The sequence below is a fragment of the Capsicum annuum genome, unplaced genomic scaffold (assembly GCF_002878395.1).
Source record: "Capsicum annuum cultivar UCD-10X-F1 unplaced genomic scaffold, UCD10Xv1.1 ctg3248, whole genome shotgun sequence".
Taxonomy (NCBI): Eukaryota; Viridiplantae; Streptophyta; class Magnoliopsida; order Solanales; family Solanaceae; genus Capsicum; species Capsicum annuum.
This window is the reverse complement of record NW_025839192.1, coordinates 1,741-22,787: the sequence shown is the minus strand read 5'-3', so window position 1 is coordinate 22,787 and position 21,047 is coordinate 1,741. Positions and strand designations below refer to the sequence as shown.

The 21,047-nt window shown below is 37.6% G+C and overlaps 2 protein-coding genes across 2 annotated transcripts; one reads left to right on the top strand and one right to left on the bottom strand.

Annotated features, from left to right (window-relative positions):
• Window positions 1–884: 884 nt before the first annotated feature.
• Window positions 885–1,811, top strand: LOC124891224 (probable LRR receptor-like serine/threonine-protein kinase At3g47570). The gene has a single exon (XM_047403035.1). It carries the CDS (start codon window positions 885–887, stop codon window positions 1,809–1,811), a length of 927 nt encoding a protein of 308 aa, XP_047258991.1.
• Window positions 1,812–2,451: 640 nt separating this feature from the next.
• Window positions 2,452–3,877, bottom strand: LOC124891225 (secreted RxLR effector protein 161-like). Its single transcript, XM_047403036.1, has one exon. The coding sequence runs from the start codon at window positions 3,341–3,343 to the stop codon at window positions 2,801–2,803; it is 543 nt and encodes a 180-aa protein (XP_047258992.1). The 5' UTR covers window positions 3,344–3,877; the 3' UTR covers window positions 2,452–2,800.
• Window positions 3,878–21,047: the final 17,170 nt, after the last annotated feature.

The following is a 21,047-nucleotide window of genomic DNA, read 5'->3' as shown; positions in this document are numbered from 1 at the left end:
GGGCTGAGAGTGATTTCTATTTCAAACAATAATCTATCAGGAAGCCTGCCACCAAACATGTGTTCTATCTCCAATTGTTCAGAACTTACTATTCTAGAGCTTTCTAACAACCAACTCACTGGCTTGATTCCCAATTCTCTTGGACATTTGGCTCATCTACAGTTCCTAAACTTGGAGAGAAACAAGTTAACAAGTGATTCAACTTTAAGCTTCTTGACTTTCTTAACCAGTCGCAGAAATTGAACATTTCTATCTGTATATTTGAATCCTCTAAACGTCATGCTTCCTGCCTCCATGGGGAACCTTTCCACCTCTCTTTGAACATTTGTCGTCGGCATTTGCAAAATCGAAGGGTGAATTCCTAATAAGGTTGGGAACTTAAGCAGCTTATTAGACCTTAGCCTTTCTGCAAAACAACTTGGTCGGATTGATTCCAACATCAATTGGCAATTTGAGAGACCTTCAGCGGTTCAACTTGAGTAGCAACAAATTTACAGGATTTATTGGAGATCATATATTTAAATTGCAGCATCTGGGTGATATTTACTTGGATCAAAATCAACTTTCAAGATCTCTTCCTAATTGTTTAGGGAATATTACTTCCCTTAGGGAGATACATCTCTGTTCCAACAAATTGAGTTCCAATATACCACCAAGCTTAGGGAACCTTCAAGATCTAGTGGTTCTTGACTTATCGTCAAACCACATGGTAGGTTCTTTACCTCCAGAAATTGGAAATCTAAAGGCTGCGACACTGATAGATCTGTTAATGAATCAATTCTCAAATGGAATTCCTACAGAAATTGGAGGCTTGAAAAATCTGGAAAACCTTTCTTTTGAGACACAACAAGTTACAAGGAGCTATACCTGACTCAATGAGCAACATGGTAGGTTTGGAATTCCTAGAACTTTCTCGCAATAATATATCTGGAATCATTCCTAAGTGTTTGGAGAAACTTCAAAACTTGAAGTATTTCAATATTTCTGTCAACAAATTGTATGGTGAAATACCCTCTGGGGGTCCTTTCAAGAATCTCTCGAGTCAGTTTTTCATCCACAATGAAGCACTGCGTAGTTCTTCACGATTTCGGGTCCCGCCATGCCCCTCTTCATCAAAGAACAAATCAAATAGGGAAAAAGTGCTTGTTCTTTTTCCTTTGCTCGCAATTGCAGTTGTATTTGTTACTATGGCCTTTGTGCTCCTATGGATAAGGTATAGAAGAGGTAAAAGTGCACCTCAACAAGATGAGTCATTGTCTACCGTAACACGAGAAAGAATTTCATACTATGAACTGCTCCAAGCAACGGATGACCTTAGTGAGAGTAATCTGACTGGTTTTGGAAGTTTTGGCTCTGTTTACAAAGGTGTTCTCAGAGGTGGAACTGCCATGGCAGTTAAAGTGTTCAACCTGCAACTGGATGCGGCATTCAAGAGTTTTGATACGGAATGTGATGTTTTGTGCAGCCTTCGTCATAAGAATCTCGTTAAAGTCATTACTAGTTGTTCCAATCTTGATTTCAAGGCTTTAGTGCTCGAGTATATGCCTAATGGAAGTCTTGAGAAGTATTTGTATTCGCAAAACTACTTCCTTGACACCAATCAGAGACTAAGCATAATGATAGATGTGGCATGTGCTTTGGAATATCTTCACCATGGGTGCTCGTTGCTTGTGATTCACTGTGACGTGAAGCCTAGTAATGTCTTGCTGGATGAAGATATGGTTGCCCACCTCAGCGACTTTGGCATCTCAAAACTGCTTGGTAAAGATCAGGGTGATTTGGATACTAAAATCTTAGCAACATTAGTTTGATGATTACTCCTTTCTTTTTTCCCCACCTAGAAAGCATATTACATCTTTAAATGAAATTTTTGACTGTAGAGTATGGACTAGTGTCAACAAAGTGTGACATATACAGCTACGGAATCATGTTGCTGGAAATGTTTACTAGGAGAAAGCCTTAGGAGTTTGAGGGTGACCTTAGCTTGAAGCATTGGGTGAGTTATTCACTCCCAGAGAGGCAGTAATGGACGTCGTAGATGTCAACTTGGTGACACCAATTGGTAATCGCTTACAGAAGGAGCTAGATGTTGTGGCATCAATCATGAAAGCGGCATTAGATTGTTGTGCTGAATCTCCGGCGAGAAGGACTAACATGAAAGATTTTGTAGAGATGCTGCAGAAGATCAAGATTCAACTTCTTGCATGTTGAACATGTTTTTGTTATATGTCGTTCCAAGTCACTTGTTCGTTTCAAATTTTTCTAAATTGTTGTATTCATGTAAAGATTGTTGTTTGGTTTGTTTGTTTTAGCACTTGATTTGCGCATGATTCTAAGTTCTAACCGTTAGTTATATTAGCTCCACGTATGCCTCCTGTTTATGAAGTATAAAACTGTTAATGGAATAAAATGAACGATGCTTCTTATTAATTGTAGACTGAGTATATATAAATACAATACAACAAAAAGATAAACTAAGAAAAGGATAATACTTATCTATATACAAGAGTCCTAAAGAGAAGGAACTACTAAATTTGAAATTTAAAAAATAGGAGCTGATTTTATCCTTTATTACGCCCCCGCAAGTTGGTGGTGTCAACGACACCCAACTTGGAAAATTGCTGTACAAAAGAGGCTTTGGGAAGTAGTTTTGTGAGTATATCAGCCACTTGATCAGCTGAGTGAACGTCATGTACTTCAATATCTTTGTTCTGAACCTGTTCACGAACAAAGTGGAAATCAATGGCTACATGCTTCATCCTACTATGGAAAAATGGATTGGAATAAATGTAAGTGGTGCTTATGTTGTCACAGAAAACCTACGACGAAGTTCGTGAAGAAGATTTGTTATCCAGTTGGTTTCTGCAACAGCAGCAGCTGCACCTCTGTACTCAGCTTCTGTAGAGGATTGAGAGACTGAGCGTTGTTTCTTTGATGACCAAGAAATTGGTGTGCTTCCCATGAAAATAACATATCCAGATGTAGAGGTGCGATCTTCCAGATCACCAGCCCAATCCAAATCAGAATAAACAACCAGACGAGAATCTGGAGCTTTTGCGATCCGTATACCATATTGGCAGGTGTGATGAAGATAACAAAGTAATTGCTTGACTACTTTCCGGTGACAGTGACGTGGATTGTGCATAAATTGAGAAAGCTTGCTAACTGTGAAGGCAATATCAGGACGTGTAAAGGATAAGTAGTGAAACTTTCCAATTACCCGTCGATAAAGAGTACCATCAATTGGAGGATTATTAACCGAGGCTGTCAAAGTGGTAGTTGAAGTCATAGGTGTAGGTACTCCTTTATAGCCTATCATACCAACATCATCTAAAAGATCCATAATATACTTGTGCTGAGACAAAAAAAGACCATCCTCTACGCCCAAAAAGTAATGGAGCTATCCAAGGTCTTTCAAAGAGAAACGATTGGAAAGACCATCTATTATATGACGAACTTCCCAAATCTGATTTCCAGTGATGATTATATCATCCACATAGATAAGAACATACACAGTGAACCCAAATTTATGCAAAATAAATAAAGAAGAGTCAGATTGAGACTTGGCAAACCCAAAAGTTAACAAATAATTTTTGAGCTAAGTGTACCATGCTCGGGGAGCTTGTTTCAAACCATAGATCGCTTTGTTCAGCTTGCAGACATGGGTGGAGAGTCTTCGCTCTTCAAAGCCTGGTGGATGGCTCATATACACTTCTTCCTCAATACGTCCTTGCAGGAAGGCATTATTTACATCAATCTGCTGGATAGGCCAATGGTACTGCATCGCAATAGTAAGCACCAACCAAACAGTTACTAGTTTGACTACCGGACTAAAGGTCGAATCGTAGTCTAATCCTAGACGCTGGGTAAATCCCTTTGCAACAATCCAAGCTTTGTACCTGTTAATGAAACCATCATATTTATGTTTTATACGAAGCATCGTGGTAACAAAGGAGAATATAAAGTTTGAGAATTATCTGATGTAGTGGAGACGCCTTCTGATGTGGCAGACGTTGAGCTGGGTAATGGAGACTACACGGGCAAAGCATCTGGGAGTGAATGACAAGAATCTAAACTTGACGATATATGATTCAAAGGTTGAACATCTGAACAAATTTCCCAGGCAATATTATCGCTCTGTTTGAGTTTAAAATTGGAAAACATATTCTGAAAAAGATAGGTATCTTGGAAAACATCCCTTGAAAAATATAATTTATTCTTGACGGGATCAAAACATTGGTGGCAATAATGTTTATTAGAAAATCCTAAATACACACAGGGATTAGATCCTGGATCTAATTTATTTTTGCCATAGACCATGGGTAGCATAAACAACCAAAAACTCTAAGGGATTCATACTTTGGAGACTCTTGAAATAGAATTTCATAGGGACATTTATTTTGTAAATTTGGAGTTGTTAGACGATTTATAAGGTAGACTGCTTGGTGACAGGCTAAACTCAAAAAAATAGGGGGCAAGAAGGCTTGGTGCTGCAAGGTTTTGGCCGTCTCAATAACATGTTTGTGACGGCGTTCAAATGGTGCGACTCTTTGGGGTGTGTAGGGACGGGTCACTAAGTGTTTAATACCATGACTTTTGAGATATGAGGATAATCCTTGAAACTCACCACCACCGTCGGTATAGAGAGAAAAAATTTTGGTTTGAAACCATCGCTCAAGTAAGGGATGTATAGCTTGAAAGACATCAAGAACTTCTTTTTTTATTTTTATAGTGAACAACAACATGTATTTCGAGTAGTGGTCAACAAATAAGACATAATATTGTTTGTTGTCGATTGACAAAATAGGAGAGGGCCCCATAAATCACTATAAATAATTTGCAATGGTTGTTTACTTTGCAATGAATTTTCATAAAAAGGTAACCTGTGAATTTTATTAGAATAACATGAATTACAAACTAAATTGGTTCTAGAATGCGAAACTGGAAGAGAAACTGATGCAAAATCCTATTTAAAATATGATGACTAGGATGGCCTAAACTCCGATGCCACAGGTGTAGAGGAATGACAACATTGCATTGTGGTGAATGATGCCCACTGCCCGACGGCCACTCATACAACCCATTTCTATTCTGCCCGCAAAACAGAGGTGCCCTCGTACTCAGACTCTTCACAAAAGAAGAAAAAGGAAAAAATTCAATGGAGGTGTGGTTATCGCAATAAATTTAGAAACAGAAATAAGGTTATTTTTTATAGCATGAGAGCATAAGGTATTGAGAAGCTTAATTGCTTATTTGATGCACTTATGTTAGTGTTACCGGTATGAGATATTGGAATACTGCTACCATCTTCCATTGCTATCTCCTCTGGACCGTGGTAGTTTTGCACATCAGTGAAGTTTTGAGCATCTGAGGCCATATGATGAGTGGCTCCAGTATCAACAATCCAAGGAGCCTCTTGAGTTGAAAGCCGAGAAGCATAGTTTGCTCGGGCTTGTAGGTGATTGTGTGATTGGGATCTACAGACTTTGGCAGAATGACCAGGACGGTCACAGGCACTTCAGAGCATTGTCATATCGCTGTTGTTGGTTATTTTTTCCACTATGCCATGGATGGTTGGTGTTGGGGAAATTTGCACTGGGACGCCTGTTGGAGTTGTTGTTTTCTTTGCGAGGAGGCGTGCTAGAGTTGTTTCCTTGGCGAGGATGTGTGTTTGTTTTCTGTGCAATAGAAGCAGTAATTGGTGATGATAATGGCTTCTTTGCTTCTTGATGTTTTATAAAAAGTTTATGATCAAGCAAATTTTCATAAAGTTTTGGATAAGAGATAGTATAGTCTCTTGCACGGATCGCAGTAGATATTTCATGAAATTTTGGGCCAAGTCCAATGAGGATTTTGACAATCAATTCCTCATCAGACACAGGAGCTCCAGCAGTGGCAAGTTCATCACAAAGAGATCGAACTTGGTGGAGATAATCAGCGACGGGAAGTGCTTCTTTTGAGAGACGAGCCAGATGATCACACAAACTAAAGATTCTTGTTTGTGATTTGTTGGCATATGAAATGTGCCAAGCAACCCAAGAAGCCTTGGTGGTGGATGCAGCGGAAAATGTAGCAGCAAGTGTAGGATTAACTGAGGCCAAGATGGCATTTTGAATAAATTGATCTTGGCGATACCATGAAACAAATTCAGGATTTTCGACTTCTTGATTATTTTGAGCCACTGTGCGAGTAGGGGAAGGGAGAGAACCATCGAGATGGCCATAAATGTTGTGACCACGCATAAGCATGGACACTTGTTCTTTCCAATGGGAAAAATTATGGCTGCCAATTAGTTTGATTGGTAACTGGGTGACAGAATTAAACTGGACAATTGTGGTGTTAGTATCTAAATTGGTTGCAGTTATGTTTGTGGCCATTTTGATGGGAAGAGTGGGAGGGATAAAAAAAAAATATACTCGTGAGAGTTGATTGGCTCTAGATACCATATGAAGTATAAAACTGTTAATGGAATAAAATGAACGATGCTTCTTATTGATTGTAGACTGAGTATATATAAATACAATGCAACAAAGAGATAAACTAAGAAAAGGATAATACTATATACAAGATTCCTAAAGAGAAGGAACTACTAAATTTGAAATTTAAAAAATAGGAGCTGATTTTATCCTTTGTTACTGTTAATCTTCCACCTTCTGTTCGAGTAATGTCTCACAGTCCATTTTTTTGGCGCATAAATCCTATCTTGGAAGATATCTCATGATTGATCTTCCCTATCTCAGCAGATCTTCCATATCTCAGTATATCATAGTGATTTAGTTTCTATTTAGGAGAAGATCAAAATTCTTTATTAGTTGATTCTTTCCTTATTTAGTTTGTATTCTCTCGTATATATTCACATACATGTAAATGAAATCAATAGAAGCTTTCATACTTTACTCATCTTTATATGGTATCAGAAGCCTCAGTATACTCTAACGAGTAAGATTTCTTTTTCTGTCCCACCCATTCTTCACAAATGGTAGACACTCCTCGAGTTGTTAATGCTGACAACAACATCATCCCGATGGTTGTTCAATTTAACCCTGCGTCCCAATTGGCCATTAAATTACTTGGAAGCCACAATTTTGCCACGTGGAAGGCGCAATTTTCCATGCCTATGCATGGTCATGATCTCTATGGTCAGCTTGATGGGTCTACACCTTCCTCATCTCACACTATCACAATTGGCACAGTCCCTAGTGCCAATCCTGTGTTTACTCTTTGGTTTTGACAAGACCAACTTATTCACAATGCACTTATGGCATCTGTTGATCCAACAATTGCCACAACTGTTGTAGCGGCTACCTTAGCAAAGACAACCTGGGATGCACTGCACATCACCTATGCGAACAAGTCCTAAACTAGAATTTTTAGTTTGCATGATCGACTTATGCGTCCGACCAAAGATTCCTATACAGGCACTGAATATTTGCAAACTATTTGATCTATTTCTAATGAACTCTCTACTGCTGGTACTCCGGTCTCCAACTCTGAACTTATTGTCAAGATCCTCAGTGGTTTGGGTCCAGAGTTTCATGAGATCTCTACTGCAATCCGTGCTCGGGACTCCAGTATTACTTAGGAAGAACTCTACGAAAAGATTCTGGATCATGAGCTTTTCCTTCGACATAAAGAATCAAAAAATGGTCCCAATCAGATTACTGCTACTACTGCTACCTCTGCTGCTACCTCCAGCAAGCCTGGTACTTCAAACAATCGTACCAATCGTCGCCCCAGCAATAACAATGGCAACAACCAATAGTGGCGATCCAACAATCACTTTACTTCACCCAATCCACGACGATCTTCGACCACCACCAACTTTTTTGATTGTGTTCGCTGCCAGTTATGCAATAAACTAGGTCATGTCGCAAGTGTTTATTGATCGAAATCTCACAATCACTTAGAGGCGAAATACAATTATGTTTCAGGATTACGCGCATCAGAAAATCCTTGGATTCTCGACTCCGGCGCATCTCGTCACATCACTACCGAACCTCAAAATTCGTAGCCATACAATGGGATGGAACAGGTCTCCATGGGTGATGGTAACAAAATACTAATAACTCACACTGGTTCAACTCAATTAAATACATCAAATAAATCTTTTAAATGTAGCATATTAAACGTAATTTACTCTCTGTCTCTAAAATTTGTCAAGATAAACTAACCTCTATTGAATTTTTTCCCTTTCATTTTTTTGTGAAGGACTTGAAAACGCGGACTTCGTTGGTGCACGGTCAGAATAAGGACGGTCTCTATGAGTGGCCAAATTTACCCTCCATGTCTTCTCCTTATGTGCATTTGACCTCCACCAGCATATCGACTTCAACCTGGCATAGTCGGTTGGGTCATAGGAATGCAAGAGTGTTGCATTTTCTTTTGAATAAATTCTTGCTACCCTGCTCACGAGAAAAAATTTCAGTTTGTAATTCTTGTTACTCGAATAAGGCTCATCGCCATCCTTTTAAACATTTTACCTTGTCAAGTACCAAACTATTTCAAACAATATTTAGTGATATATGGGGTCCTTCTCCAGTTTAATCGATTGAAAAAAAATTATACTATTGTATTTTTATGGATCAGTATACTCAATACACCTGGTTTTACACATTAAAGAATAAAAGTAAGGTTACAGACCTTTTCAAAAACTTTCAAGCATTAACTAAACATCATTTTAATTCGAAAGTTCTTTTAATCTATACAGATGGTGGTGGCGAATATAAAAGTCTTGATCCATACCTAAGATCTCAGGGTATTGAACATCTTTTATCGTTTCCATACACCCCTCAAAGAGTCACTCTTGCTGAAAGACGTCATTGACATATTATTGAGACGACTCGCACTTTACTTCATGAAGCTTCACTTCCATCGACTCTTTGGTCTTTTGCTTGTCAACATGTAGTTTATCTGAAAATCGTATGCCAACCTCACTTTTACAAAATAAATCACCTTTTCAAATGTTGTTTGGTCATAATCCGGATTACAATTCCTTAAAATTTTTTTGGGTATCTTTGTTATCCCTGGCTCAAACCGTATTCAAAAAATAAATTAGAGCCACGATCAACACCATGTGTATATTTAGGATTTTCTTTTAGTTCATCATTGTCACCAATGTTTTGATCCGAAATCTTCTAAAATATATTTATCTCGTGATGTGAATTTTTTTGAAAATAATTTTCCTTTTCAAAATATATTTTTAAATATTTCTTCAACGTGCAAGAGCTTGCGAGGGAAAACCCAACTGACACTACCCCAACAACATCCACTAGTATTTCTTCTCCCATAAGCTGTGAATTACTCATCCCCATACTTATCCCAAGTTCAGATAGCAGCAATGCTCTCAAAGACACCATCTCCTCTGCCAACTCCTGCTCCTACATATGCTGTTGTTCCTACTAATATCCGTGACACCAACTCTTATCCCTCATTGCCTCAATCATCAGCTTTTCTAATTGTATACAGTTACAGAAATAAAATAATGTCATCTGCTATCCAAAACACCATTGCCCGTCCCTTCACCTCACTTCCGCTACAACCTCCCCCTGACCCTGCTCAAGCCACAGAACCTCAACAACCTTCTCTTTCTACTCCAAATCGTGTTGTGATCCGTTTACTGCACAACATTTACAAACCAAAAACCATCTTGACTTCATGGCTTACTTATCCCCCTCCATTACCCCGACCAACTTCAAACAAGCAAACAAACACCCAGAGTGGCAAAGAGCAATGAAAAATGAATTTGATGCATTATTGAATAATCATAAATGGGATTTGGTACCACATGAACCCACAAAAAACATTGTTTCTTGCAATTGGTTATACATGTTAAAAAGAAAAGCTGATGGGACAATCGATCGCTACAAGGCTTGACTTGTTTCAAAGGGTTTTACACGGCGTCCTGGGGTTGATTATCATGCCACGTTCAGTCTAGTCATCAAACCAAATACTGTATGTTTGGTTCTCTCTATTACTGTCCAACGAAATTGGCCCCTACGCCAGCTTGATGTTAACAATGCCTTCTTGCAAGGCCGTTTAGAAGAAGAAGTGTACATGGTCCAACCTCTAGGTTTTGCATACGAGAAGTTTCCCTCCTACATATGTTGTCTAAAAAAAGCAATATATGGCCTCAAGCAAGCCTCTCGGACGTGGTACAATGAACTTAAGACATTTCTTCTTTATCTGGGATTTGTCAAGTCAGAATATGATGCCTCATTCTTTATTTACAAAGTGTCAAATAACATTTTGTATGCACTGGTTTATGTAGATGATATCATTATTATAGGGAATTACAACTCATAGGTAAATCTGGTTATTGGTTGTCTTGCTGGGCATTTTTTCATTAAGGATCTTTGGAATCTAAACTTCTTTCTTGGAGTGAAGGTGCTTCGAACTGCCAAAGGAATCTCTTTATCATAGTCAAACTACATCAATTAAATCCTCTCTGACGAAAACATGAAGGACTGTAATTCAGCAAAAACCCAAATGAGTGCCACTGAAGTGCCTCCACTACATGGAGCGGAACCAACTGATGGCAATCGCTATAGGAGAGTTCTTGGAAAACTACAGTACTTATTTTTTACTCGTCCAGACATTAACTTCTCTGTGAATAAATTGTCTCAATTTATGCAAACTCCATCTGAAGTGCACTGGAAAGCACTCAAACGAGTACTCAGGTATCTCCAAGGAACACTTCAGTTTGCTCTTCACATTCAAAGAGGTAATGATTTCAATCTACACATGTACTCTGATGCGGATTGGGCTAGAGATATGAGTGATCGAGCTTCCACTACTGGTTACATATTGTTTTTTGGACAAAATCCTGTGAGCTGGTCTTCTAGGAAACAAAGAACAATTGCTCGCTCATCAACTGAAGCAAAGTATCGTGCTGTTGCAAGTGCGCTGGATGGAACCTACTGGGTGAGAAATCTGTAAAAGAATTACATGTTTCACTCCCTCAAAGACCAACCATTTATTGTGACAATGTTGGTGCAACTTATTTGTGTGTAAATCCAGTTTTTCATAGCCGCATAAGCACATTGCTGTAAACTTTCACTTTTTTCGCAAACAAGTTCAGCAGAATCAAGTTCACATTGTTCATATTCATGCTGCAGAACAAATTACGGATACTCTAACTAAAGCTCTACCAAAGCCAGCCTTTGATAAACACCTATTCAAGCTAGGCTTTGCTACACATTGCCTATCTTGAGGGGGCCGTATTTGCACATACATCCTATCTTGGAAGATATCTCATGGTTGATCTTCCCTATCTCAGCAGATCTTCCATATCTCAGTATATCGTATATCATAGTGATTTAGTTTCTATTTAGGAGAAGATCACAATTCTTTATTAGTTGATTCTTTCCTTATTTAGTTTGTACTCTTGTATATGTACACATACATGTAAATGAAATCAATAGAAGCTTTCATACTTTACTCATCTTTATACATTTTTGGTACAGGTGATGGTGTAAGTCAAGTTTAAAAATGCATTCTTTGCTCTTCGGGGCTCTTTGCCATATTATCAGTCGAACTCTAGGCTGACCTCTTTGTGCACTTTATTGGAAGATCACCTACTACTACTTCAGTTTCTGGAGCAAACTGTTGAAATCTGCCTCATGAGCTGTTAAATGATGTTGGTTTGGCATGATTACATGTCTGCTGATGTGTCTTTTGTTTTCCAGAAGATAGAATTTTTTTTTATTTTTTAGTTGTGATTTTCCTAGTCTTTAGGCATATAGCTGTTGGTGGACTTAGTTCCTATTTATTAGGAAAGTTCAGTTTTTTTGTGTTACTGCATTTGTCACTGCAGTTTGTTAGGATTTTCTGTATTTAGACAGCTTCTTTGCAGCATAATAAGATATCTCTCTTTTCCTCTTCATTTGTTGTATGTTTTTCCTCTGTAAACATCTACATAAATTCCTAGAAACAATGATGTTGATGAAGAAACTGGAAATGACGTTGGTGATTTGGAAGATCAGTCTCTTGAAGAAATTGTGATGGATCAGGAAGAGCTAAGTGACCGTTATTAGGTAGTGAAGTACCGATCATTTCTTATTTCTCCACAAGCCTGATAGTTTTATTTTTCATTTGCGGTCAAGTAATAAATAATACTTTTATGATGCATTATTGGTCCATCTTTCACAACATAATTGGCATATGGCTGTTGCGAAAGATTGTGGATTAACTAGAACACAAAGCAAATAGACAAGAAAAATAACACAAAGGTTTTCTCCAATCAGCAAGGAAAGGTCTCGTTTTGGTTTTGTAGAATGAATGTTAAAAGCAGGATGCTCAGAATCGTATGATTCAGTACCTAACAAAATGATCATATTATAGATTGGGATAGCCGAGAGTATCTATTTTAAGATCAGATGACCCACCTCTTTGTTTACCTGTGAAAGGCAACTTAGAAAGGTTAGATACGAGGAGAACAACACATAAAGGAAAATGACACCAGTTCAGTTCTATGGGTTATCTTGGTTGCAGTTGGTTGTCTTAATGGAGTAATTTTATTTTGGTAGATGACATAGAGGATGTTAAGTTTTAGAGAACTTAATTTTTTTAGTGTAACAAAATGTTCTTAATAGAGCGAAATGGAGGCCTGCGATTCATTCCATACCAACTAGTTTGTGATCAAGGTAGAGTTAACTTTATGAATACAAAGCTATATAGCTGTCCGAGTAATGGTGTGCGAAACAATAGCAAAGCAGTATACCAATTAGTAGTAGTGCTGCAAATGAGTAATCAGAATCTACAGGAAACAAGTGTGTGGAATATCTCCATCATGGGTGTCCGTCGGTTGTGATTCACTGTGATCTAAAGCCTAGTAATGTCTTGCTGGATGAGGATATGGTTGCCCACCTAAGCCACTTTGGCATTTCAAAAATACTTGGTGACGATGAGAGTGATTTATACACTGAAACCTTAGCAACACTGGGTTATATTGCTCCGGGTACATCTCTTTGTTTTGCAAATTATTTGAACATTAATTATTCCTTTCTTTTTTTTCCCCACTTATAAAGCATATTGCATCTTTAAATGAATTATTTGACTATAGAGTATGGACTGGATGGACCAGTGTCAACAAAATGCGATGTCTACAGTTACGGGATCATGTTGCTGGAAATGTTGACTAGGAGAAATCCTAATGAGTTTGAGGGTGATCTTAGCTTGAAGCAATGGGTGAGTTATTCACTTCCAGAGGCAGTAATGGACGTGGTAGATGCCAACTTGCTAACATCAACTGGCAATCGCTTACAGAAGGAGCTAGATGTTGTGGCATCAATCATGAAAGTGGCATTAGATTGTTGTGCTAAATCTCCAGCGAGAAGGACTAACATGAAAGATGTTGTAATGATGCTGCAGAAGATCAAGATTCAACTTCTTGCATGCTAAGCATGTTCTTAGAATCTCTCATCGCTTCAAGTCACTTGTTTGTTGCAAATGTTTGCTAAATTAGTGGAATAATGCAAACATTTCTTTCTTTGCTTTGTTCTAGCACTTGATTTCCTCATAATATTAATGTTGCAAAATGGTGGAACTTGTAAATATAAATTGAATAACAAAAACCAAATTAATCCTCTTGAAAATCTCAAGTAGAATTTTTAAAATTGTTAGAGGAATAAACATGAATACAATTAGCAATTAATACAGTAGATGTTTTACATGGGAAACACTGATGACATATAACATCAAGACAACAAACAGAAAGAGCAATGACAAAAAATGGTAGCTCGGTGCACGAAGCATCTTGCATTCACGCAAGATATAGACAAGTGTCACACCCAAGGATTGTAATACAGGTGACTTGCCTGACACAAACATCAGTGACTGATTTCATGACTTCAATATGCTGTGACCTATAGGTCCCACAATGATAAATGAAGAAGAAAGATAACTAAGTTCCTAAATTTCTCTTCTTTCAATACAGTACAAAGTCAAGCTCCGTTCTTCAAAGATTTTCCGAATTAACCAATTCTTTACACCACAACTCTTTTTGTTTTCACATTCTTACCTCTAAGTTTTGATTTCTTGATTTTCCACATGTTGTTGCTCATTGCCTTGCCATGTCCAAAACTTCCTGTATTCTACAGTATCTCCTGACTTAGTGGTTCTAAGCTTGCCTTCACTCCTTTAGAGTCCAATCCACAGGTGTACAAGGAGATGAGTTACTGTCTAATGTTTCCTCTTATCAAAGACTGATAGGCAAACTCATGTCATGTATGCTATTATAACAAGACCTGATATTATCTCTTTTGTCCAAACCCATAGACAGTTCACGCAACATCCTAAACACTCACATTGGGAGGCTGTTATTAGGGTAGTCAGATACCACAAGGGTTCATTGGGTCAAGGCATTTGGTTGAAAGCTGACCCTTATGCCACTCTTACTTGTTGGTGTGACTCAGATTGGGATGCCTGCCCTAACACTAGACATTAAGTTACTGGATATGCTATCTATTTTGGTGGATAACTAATCTCTTGGAAGTCCAAGAAAGACCACACTATGTCCGAAGTACTGCTGAAGATGAATATAGAAGCATGGCTTCAGCAGTTGCAGAGGTAACCTGGCTGGTTGGATTATTTCAGGAACTCAATAATCCCATTACCTTGCCCATTTCAGTATTCAGTGATAGCAATTAATCTATACAATCGGCCAATAATCTTGAGTTTCATGAAAGCACAAAACACATTGAAATAGATTGCCATTTCATTAGGGACAAGATCAAGAATGGCTTAATACAGGCTACATATGTTAACACTCATGATCAAGTTGCTGATCTTCTCACCAAGGGATTGAGTCAAGCTCAACATACACACTTGTTAAGCAAGCTTGGTGTGCTTAACATAATGCACCCTGCAGCTTGAGGGGGAGTGTTTCAATCCACAATGCATCAATGCTTGTATATGCAAATGTACAGAGTTACTGTTACATTGATGAAGTAGTTAGGTGGTTAATTGGTGAGTCAGCTGCATAGTTAGTTGTAGAAGTTGTTAGACAAGTTGTTAGGTTGTTAGTCGGTTATGCTGAGCTGGCAATGAGCTGAATAGAAGCTCACTCAGCTCAACAACCTGTCTATAAATAAGAGCAACAACAACAATGAAGAGACTAATGGATCAATAAAGTTGAATTTCTCTTTCACATTTTCTCCATTGATCATGAAAGATCTAGCTGTCACCGGTTGGAGACGTAAATAAAGTGTGTTATATACAACACATAAAGCTTTTATTTGAGTTGGTTGCTTTCAAGATATGGTTGTTATTGATGTCAAGATATTGTATAAATGTCAAGATATGGCAGTATTTTTCAGATTGTGTGTTAGTCAATTATTGTAGGTAGAAGCATGATCTTAGGGATATGCTCTTGACCTTTTATGTCTAGCTTTGTGTATATATTATTGATGTAATCTATCATTTTAAGTTTGAAGTGAAATACACTTGCATCATTAACAAGGTATCAAAGCTCTCTTAATTGTAGCAATTTCTACTGTTTTTTTTCTTTTCTCTTTTCCATCCATCTCACTCATTCATTCTAGTTTTACCCATCACTCCTATAATTTTCAGCAACCAGAAAATTTTCCAGCAAAAGAAGATCTACATCGGCTGCTTCTTCTTTTTCCTGCAAGGTTCTTGTTCAGTACAGATCTGAAAAAAAGTTTCTACCAGATCTACCGTCATCAAGAGGAGCCTTGATCTTTTCCTTCCTCTGTTTCGATTTCTTTTAACCAATCTTTTTCTTGGTATTTCGTTTTGCTGTCAAAGTCATAATGGCAGAGAAGGGCGAATCTCTAGTAACCAATGTCACATAGAAAATTGAATCAAGTGAGTCAAATCAATGTTTTCCTCCATTTCAAGTTCTCCTGTTATTACTACCATGAAATTAGAAGGTAGTAATAATTACACACCATGGTCTTCATCTGTTTAGATGTGGTTTCTAAGACAAGGATATGAGGACCATTTAGTTAAAAATACTAGTGATATTGTTGCGAGTGAAAGTACTAAGTGGACTCGAATTGATGCTCAATTATGCAATCTTGTATGGAACTCTTTGGATCCTAAATTACTCAATCTATTTCAATATTGTAAAACTTGCTATAAAGTTTGGGCTAAAGCTAAGACTTTGTATACAGATGACATACAACGCATATACAAGGTTGTATCAGACTTGGTTCAACTTCAGCAGAATAATCAAGATATGGCGAGTTATTTAGGACAGATAGAAACCATGAAAGATCAATTTTACTCTCTCATGCCACTTTCTGAAAGTGTCACCACACAGGAGCAACAAAGAGATAATTCTTTATGGTTCTAGCGCTGAAAGGACTTCGATCTGATTTGAGTCCTATATGGGATCAAATTTTGGCAAGTTCATTAATTCCTTCCTTAATCGATGTTTCAGCTCAATTATTGCATATTGGTTTAGAAAAAAATGATACCAATAATGTTGAGACATCTATATTAGCTGTGAAAAATACAAATCCACAGAATCAAAATGTCCAGGAAAGGGGGAACATTAAAGCCTCTAGACCCTTTTGCAACTATTGCAACAAGCTAGGACATACTCGACAAACTTGTTGGAAATTGCATGGTCGAACACCACGTACTAACAATTCTAGTACAGCTCACGTGGTTCAGACCGTAAAGACACAAATGGTCAACTTTCCAATTCTATTAATTTGTCCGGAGTAGATTATAGTGATTACTTGCAGTATAAAGCGGCTACACGACAATCACCTTTATCTGCACCCCAAAAACTGATTTCTTTGCTTGTCTTACCAGATCTTCACCCTCCTACCAATGGACATTGGATTCTGATGTATCTGACCATACCTCTAGTAATCAAATCTTTTCTCAAATGTTATTCATTCCACAACCCTCACCACAGTTACCCTTGCTAATAGATCCTGAATTGCAATAAAAGGAATAGGGGACATGCAAATTCTTCCCTCTGTTTCCTTAAACTCAGTTTTATTTGCTCCTGAATGTTCATTTAATTTGATTTTTGTTAGCAAATTAACCAAACACCTAAACTGTAGTTTCAGTTTTTTGGATAAATATGTTGTTGTATAGGACCGAAGAATGGGGAAGACGATTGGAACAGTATACCAGTTGCATTCACTTCTGCTGCCTCAACTGATCTTCTCCACAACCGTTTTGGTCACCCGAGTCTAGCAAAACTTCAAAAATTAATTCCTAGTCTTTCCACTTTGTGTTCATTTGAATGCGAGTCTTGTCAACTTGGAAAATATAGTCGCACTTCATTTCTCAAAAGAGTCAATAAAAGGGCCACATATATGTTTGACATTATTCACTTAGATGTATGGGGTCCTAGTCGTGTTGTTTCAAGTTTAGGATTTCAGTATTTCGTTACCTTTATTGATGATTTTTCTCATTGCACGTGGGTATTTTTAATGAAAAACTGTTCTGAAGTATTCTCTATTTTTCAAAAATTCTATGCTAAAATAAATAATTAATTTTGTGTTTCAATTAAGTTATTACGCAGTGATAATGCAAAGGAGTACGTATCTTCACCCTTTGCCAGTTTCATGTCATCTAAGGGAATCACTCATCAAACTTCTTGTGCATATACTCCTCCACAAAATGCAAAATGGAGTTGCAGTGACCCTACCAATCGTCATATGCAAAGGTGTACGCACTACTCTAAATTAACAACCAGAGAGATATAACTGTTTAAGTTATCATCGGTTGTCCCCATTATATTATATCTTTGTATCTACCGTATCTAATGTACCTATACCAAAGAATGTTAGCGAAGACTTATAACATCCAGGGTGGACAAACAAATAACACCTGGGAATTGTTCCAGTTATCGAAGGGGAAATCTACTATTGGAAGTTGATGGATCTATACAGTAAAGGTGGGTTCAGATGGAATAGTTGATCGGCTGAAAGCTCGCCTTGTTGCCAATGGATATACCCAAATTTAGGTTTTGACTATGGTGACACGTTCTCTCTAGTTACCAAAATTATATCTGTCTGACTGATTATATCCTTGGCAGCAATGCATCATTGTCCGCTTCATCAACTAGACATTAAGAATGCCTTTTTTCATGGGAAACTTGCTGAGGAAGTTTATATGGAGCAACCTCCCAGATTCATTGCTCAGAGGGAGTCAGACTTAGTTTTCTGTCTCAAACGCTCTGTGTATGGAATCAAGTAATCTCCGAGAGAAAGGTTTGGCTGATTTAGTTCTGCTGTCCAATAGTTCGGGATGTCTCAAAGTAAAGCAAATCACTCTGTTTTCTATCGACAAAATGGTCCAGCAAAGAACATTTTTCTGGTAGTTTATGTTGACGACATTGTCATAACTAGAAATGATCCAGAAGGAATATCTCAGGTAAAGAAACATTTGTTCAGTCACTTTCAAACCAAAGATTTGGGGAAGTTAAGTATTTTTTGGTAATTGAGGTAGCACAACCCAAAACAAGTATTGCCATCTCACAAAGAAAATATTCTTTATACATATTAGAGGAGTCATGCATGTTAAATTGCAAACCAATTGACTCTATCAGTTACACATGGAAATCAACAACTTACACCAAAGCACTGATTCAGTTTCAACCTACTTCACTAAGCTGAAGAACCTGTGGAGTGAACATGATGCTATGATACCAGCTCCCTCATGTAATTGTCCTAAGTCTAGGGATTATTCAGAACACTTGTATCAGTTGAGGTTGATACTATTCCTAAGTGGACTAAATGACACTTATGATCAAGAAAAGAGGCAGATACTGATGAAGGGAACAACACCTACACTTAACCAAGCATATGCAATGATCATTGAGGATGAGATCCAGCAACTTGCTTGTGCTACAACTATTAGTGACAGAACTGAACCTATTGCTATGTAAGTACATAGAAATTATGCAGACTCTGGACATGGAAGCAGAAATCAGGCATCAACCAGTTATGGAGGACAAGGGTATAAAGGTAAGAGGTGTGATTATTGCAACTTTAATGGGCAGACAAGATAAAGCTGCTACAAGCTACATAGATATCCAAGTGATTGGAGAAACAAGAAGAAGAGCAATTATAATAATCCAAGGGGTGTGTCAAACCAAGCTTTCTATAATGGTGTAGGTAAAGGTGGTAGATATGGCTATGGATAGCCAGCTGCTAGTCAAAGCAATAGCCAGCTCATAATTTTATTGGACCTCAGGCAGAGAAAAAATGTTTGGATGATCAACCAAGTAACCAGGGAGAGCAGAAAGGACTACAATAATGCTCGTTTGTCAAAGGGACAAGGATTTTCAGAAGATGAATACAAAAAGATCATAGCATTGATCAACAAAGAAACACATGACTCTGAGCTGACTAATATGATAGGTATTGTTACTTGTCTTTCTAGTCATGTTGTTCCACATGAATGGATAGTGGAATCTGGAGCCACACACCATGTGACAACATACAAAGATGTACTATCATATTATCAAAAAATGAGCAACACAGTATGTGATAAAGTAAACATGCCCACCGGAGAAAAGGTGAATATTTCACATGTAGGAGAAGCACAGGTGCTAAAGAATGAGTTTGTAAGGGATGTATTGTATGTTCCTGATTTCAAACTGAACTTGTTATCAGTATCTAATATGACTAAATAACTTTCTTTTTTTGTGTCATTCTATCCTGACTTCTGTGTGTTTCAGGACCTTTACAGTGGCAAAGTGAAGAGGATTGGCAAGGAAAAGGGAGGATTGTATTTCCTCAAGAGTGTAAGTGGATTGAATAGACTGCTTAATAATGTGGCTCATAAAAATCAGGTTGCAGAAGTAGAGATGCATGAGTACAGTTTGTGTCCTATGAGGCTGGGACATCTCTCTTCCCAGGAATTAAGAACACTCAATTTGTTAAGACACAATGTTGATGTAGATGTTCTGAATAAGTGTAATGTTTGTCCACTAGCTAAACAAACTAGATAAATATTTCCTGTTAGTACATCTAGAGCTACAAAGTATTTTGATATTGTGCATATGGATCTATGCAGGCCATATAAGACACCTACTTTTGACAAGAAATACTACTTCTTGACTGTTGTTGATGATCATAGCAGATATACCTGGTTGCATTTGCAACAATTAAATTCTGAATATGTTGTAGCCATAATTTTTTTTTTACTCTAATTAAGAATCAGTTTGGTGCTCAAGTAAAAGTACTGAGGTCAGATAATAATACAGAGTTCATTAATTCTGAGTGTAAAGAGTTGTTTCAATCTTTATGTATAATACATAAAAGTAGATGCCCATACACACCATAAAAGAATGGTGTGGTTGAGAGAAAACATAGGTAGATATTGAATATTGTAAAGCCATTAGCTTTTAATCATAGATGCCTATTAGGTTTTAGGGTTTGAATGTTAAGGCTGATGTGTATCTTATTAATAGGTTACCATCTTTAGCTATTGAGGGTAAAATTCCTTATGAAGTTTTGTTTTTCAAGTTCCCATCATTGACACACTTGAGAGTTATTGGTTGCAAGTGTTATGCCTCAGTACTACCAAAAGCTGATAATCTCTCAGAAAAAGCTAAGGTTGAAGTCTTAATAGGTTATTCTACTACTCAGAAATGTTACATCTTGCTAGATTGGTATACTAAGAAGTTATTTACCACAAGATATGTGGTGTTCAAAGAAGATTCATTCCTTTTTGTAGAGGAGCCCACCTCAGAATCATCTGCAGATTTTCTTAAGATGAATTTACCCATTCATGTTGAGGCAGAAATATAAGCTTACAAAGATGTACATAATCAATCATATGAACCACAAGAGGAAGGTACACTTTTACAGCATCCTGGTAATAATCATGATGAAGACACTCACAACTTATCTAGTACAGATGAGTCATCCTCATCACCTACAGTTGCTCCAAGAAGATCAAGAGTCATCAAACAGCTTGCTTGGTTGCTGGACTATGCATCACCAGAGAAAAGAAGGGGAACTAGATATCCTATGGCAAACTATCTCTCTTATGAAAATACTAGTTCAAAATACCAGAGTTTTGTGTCTAGTTTGCCAGAAGAAGTTGAACCA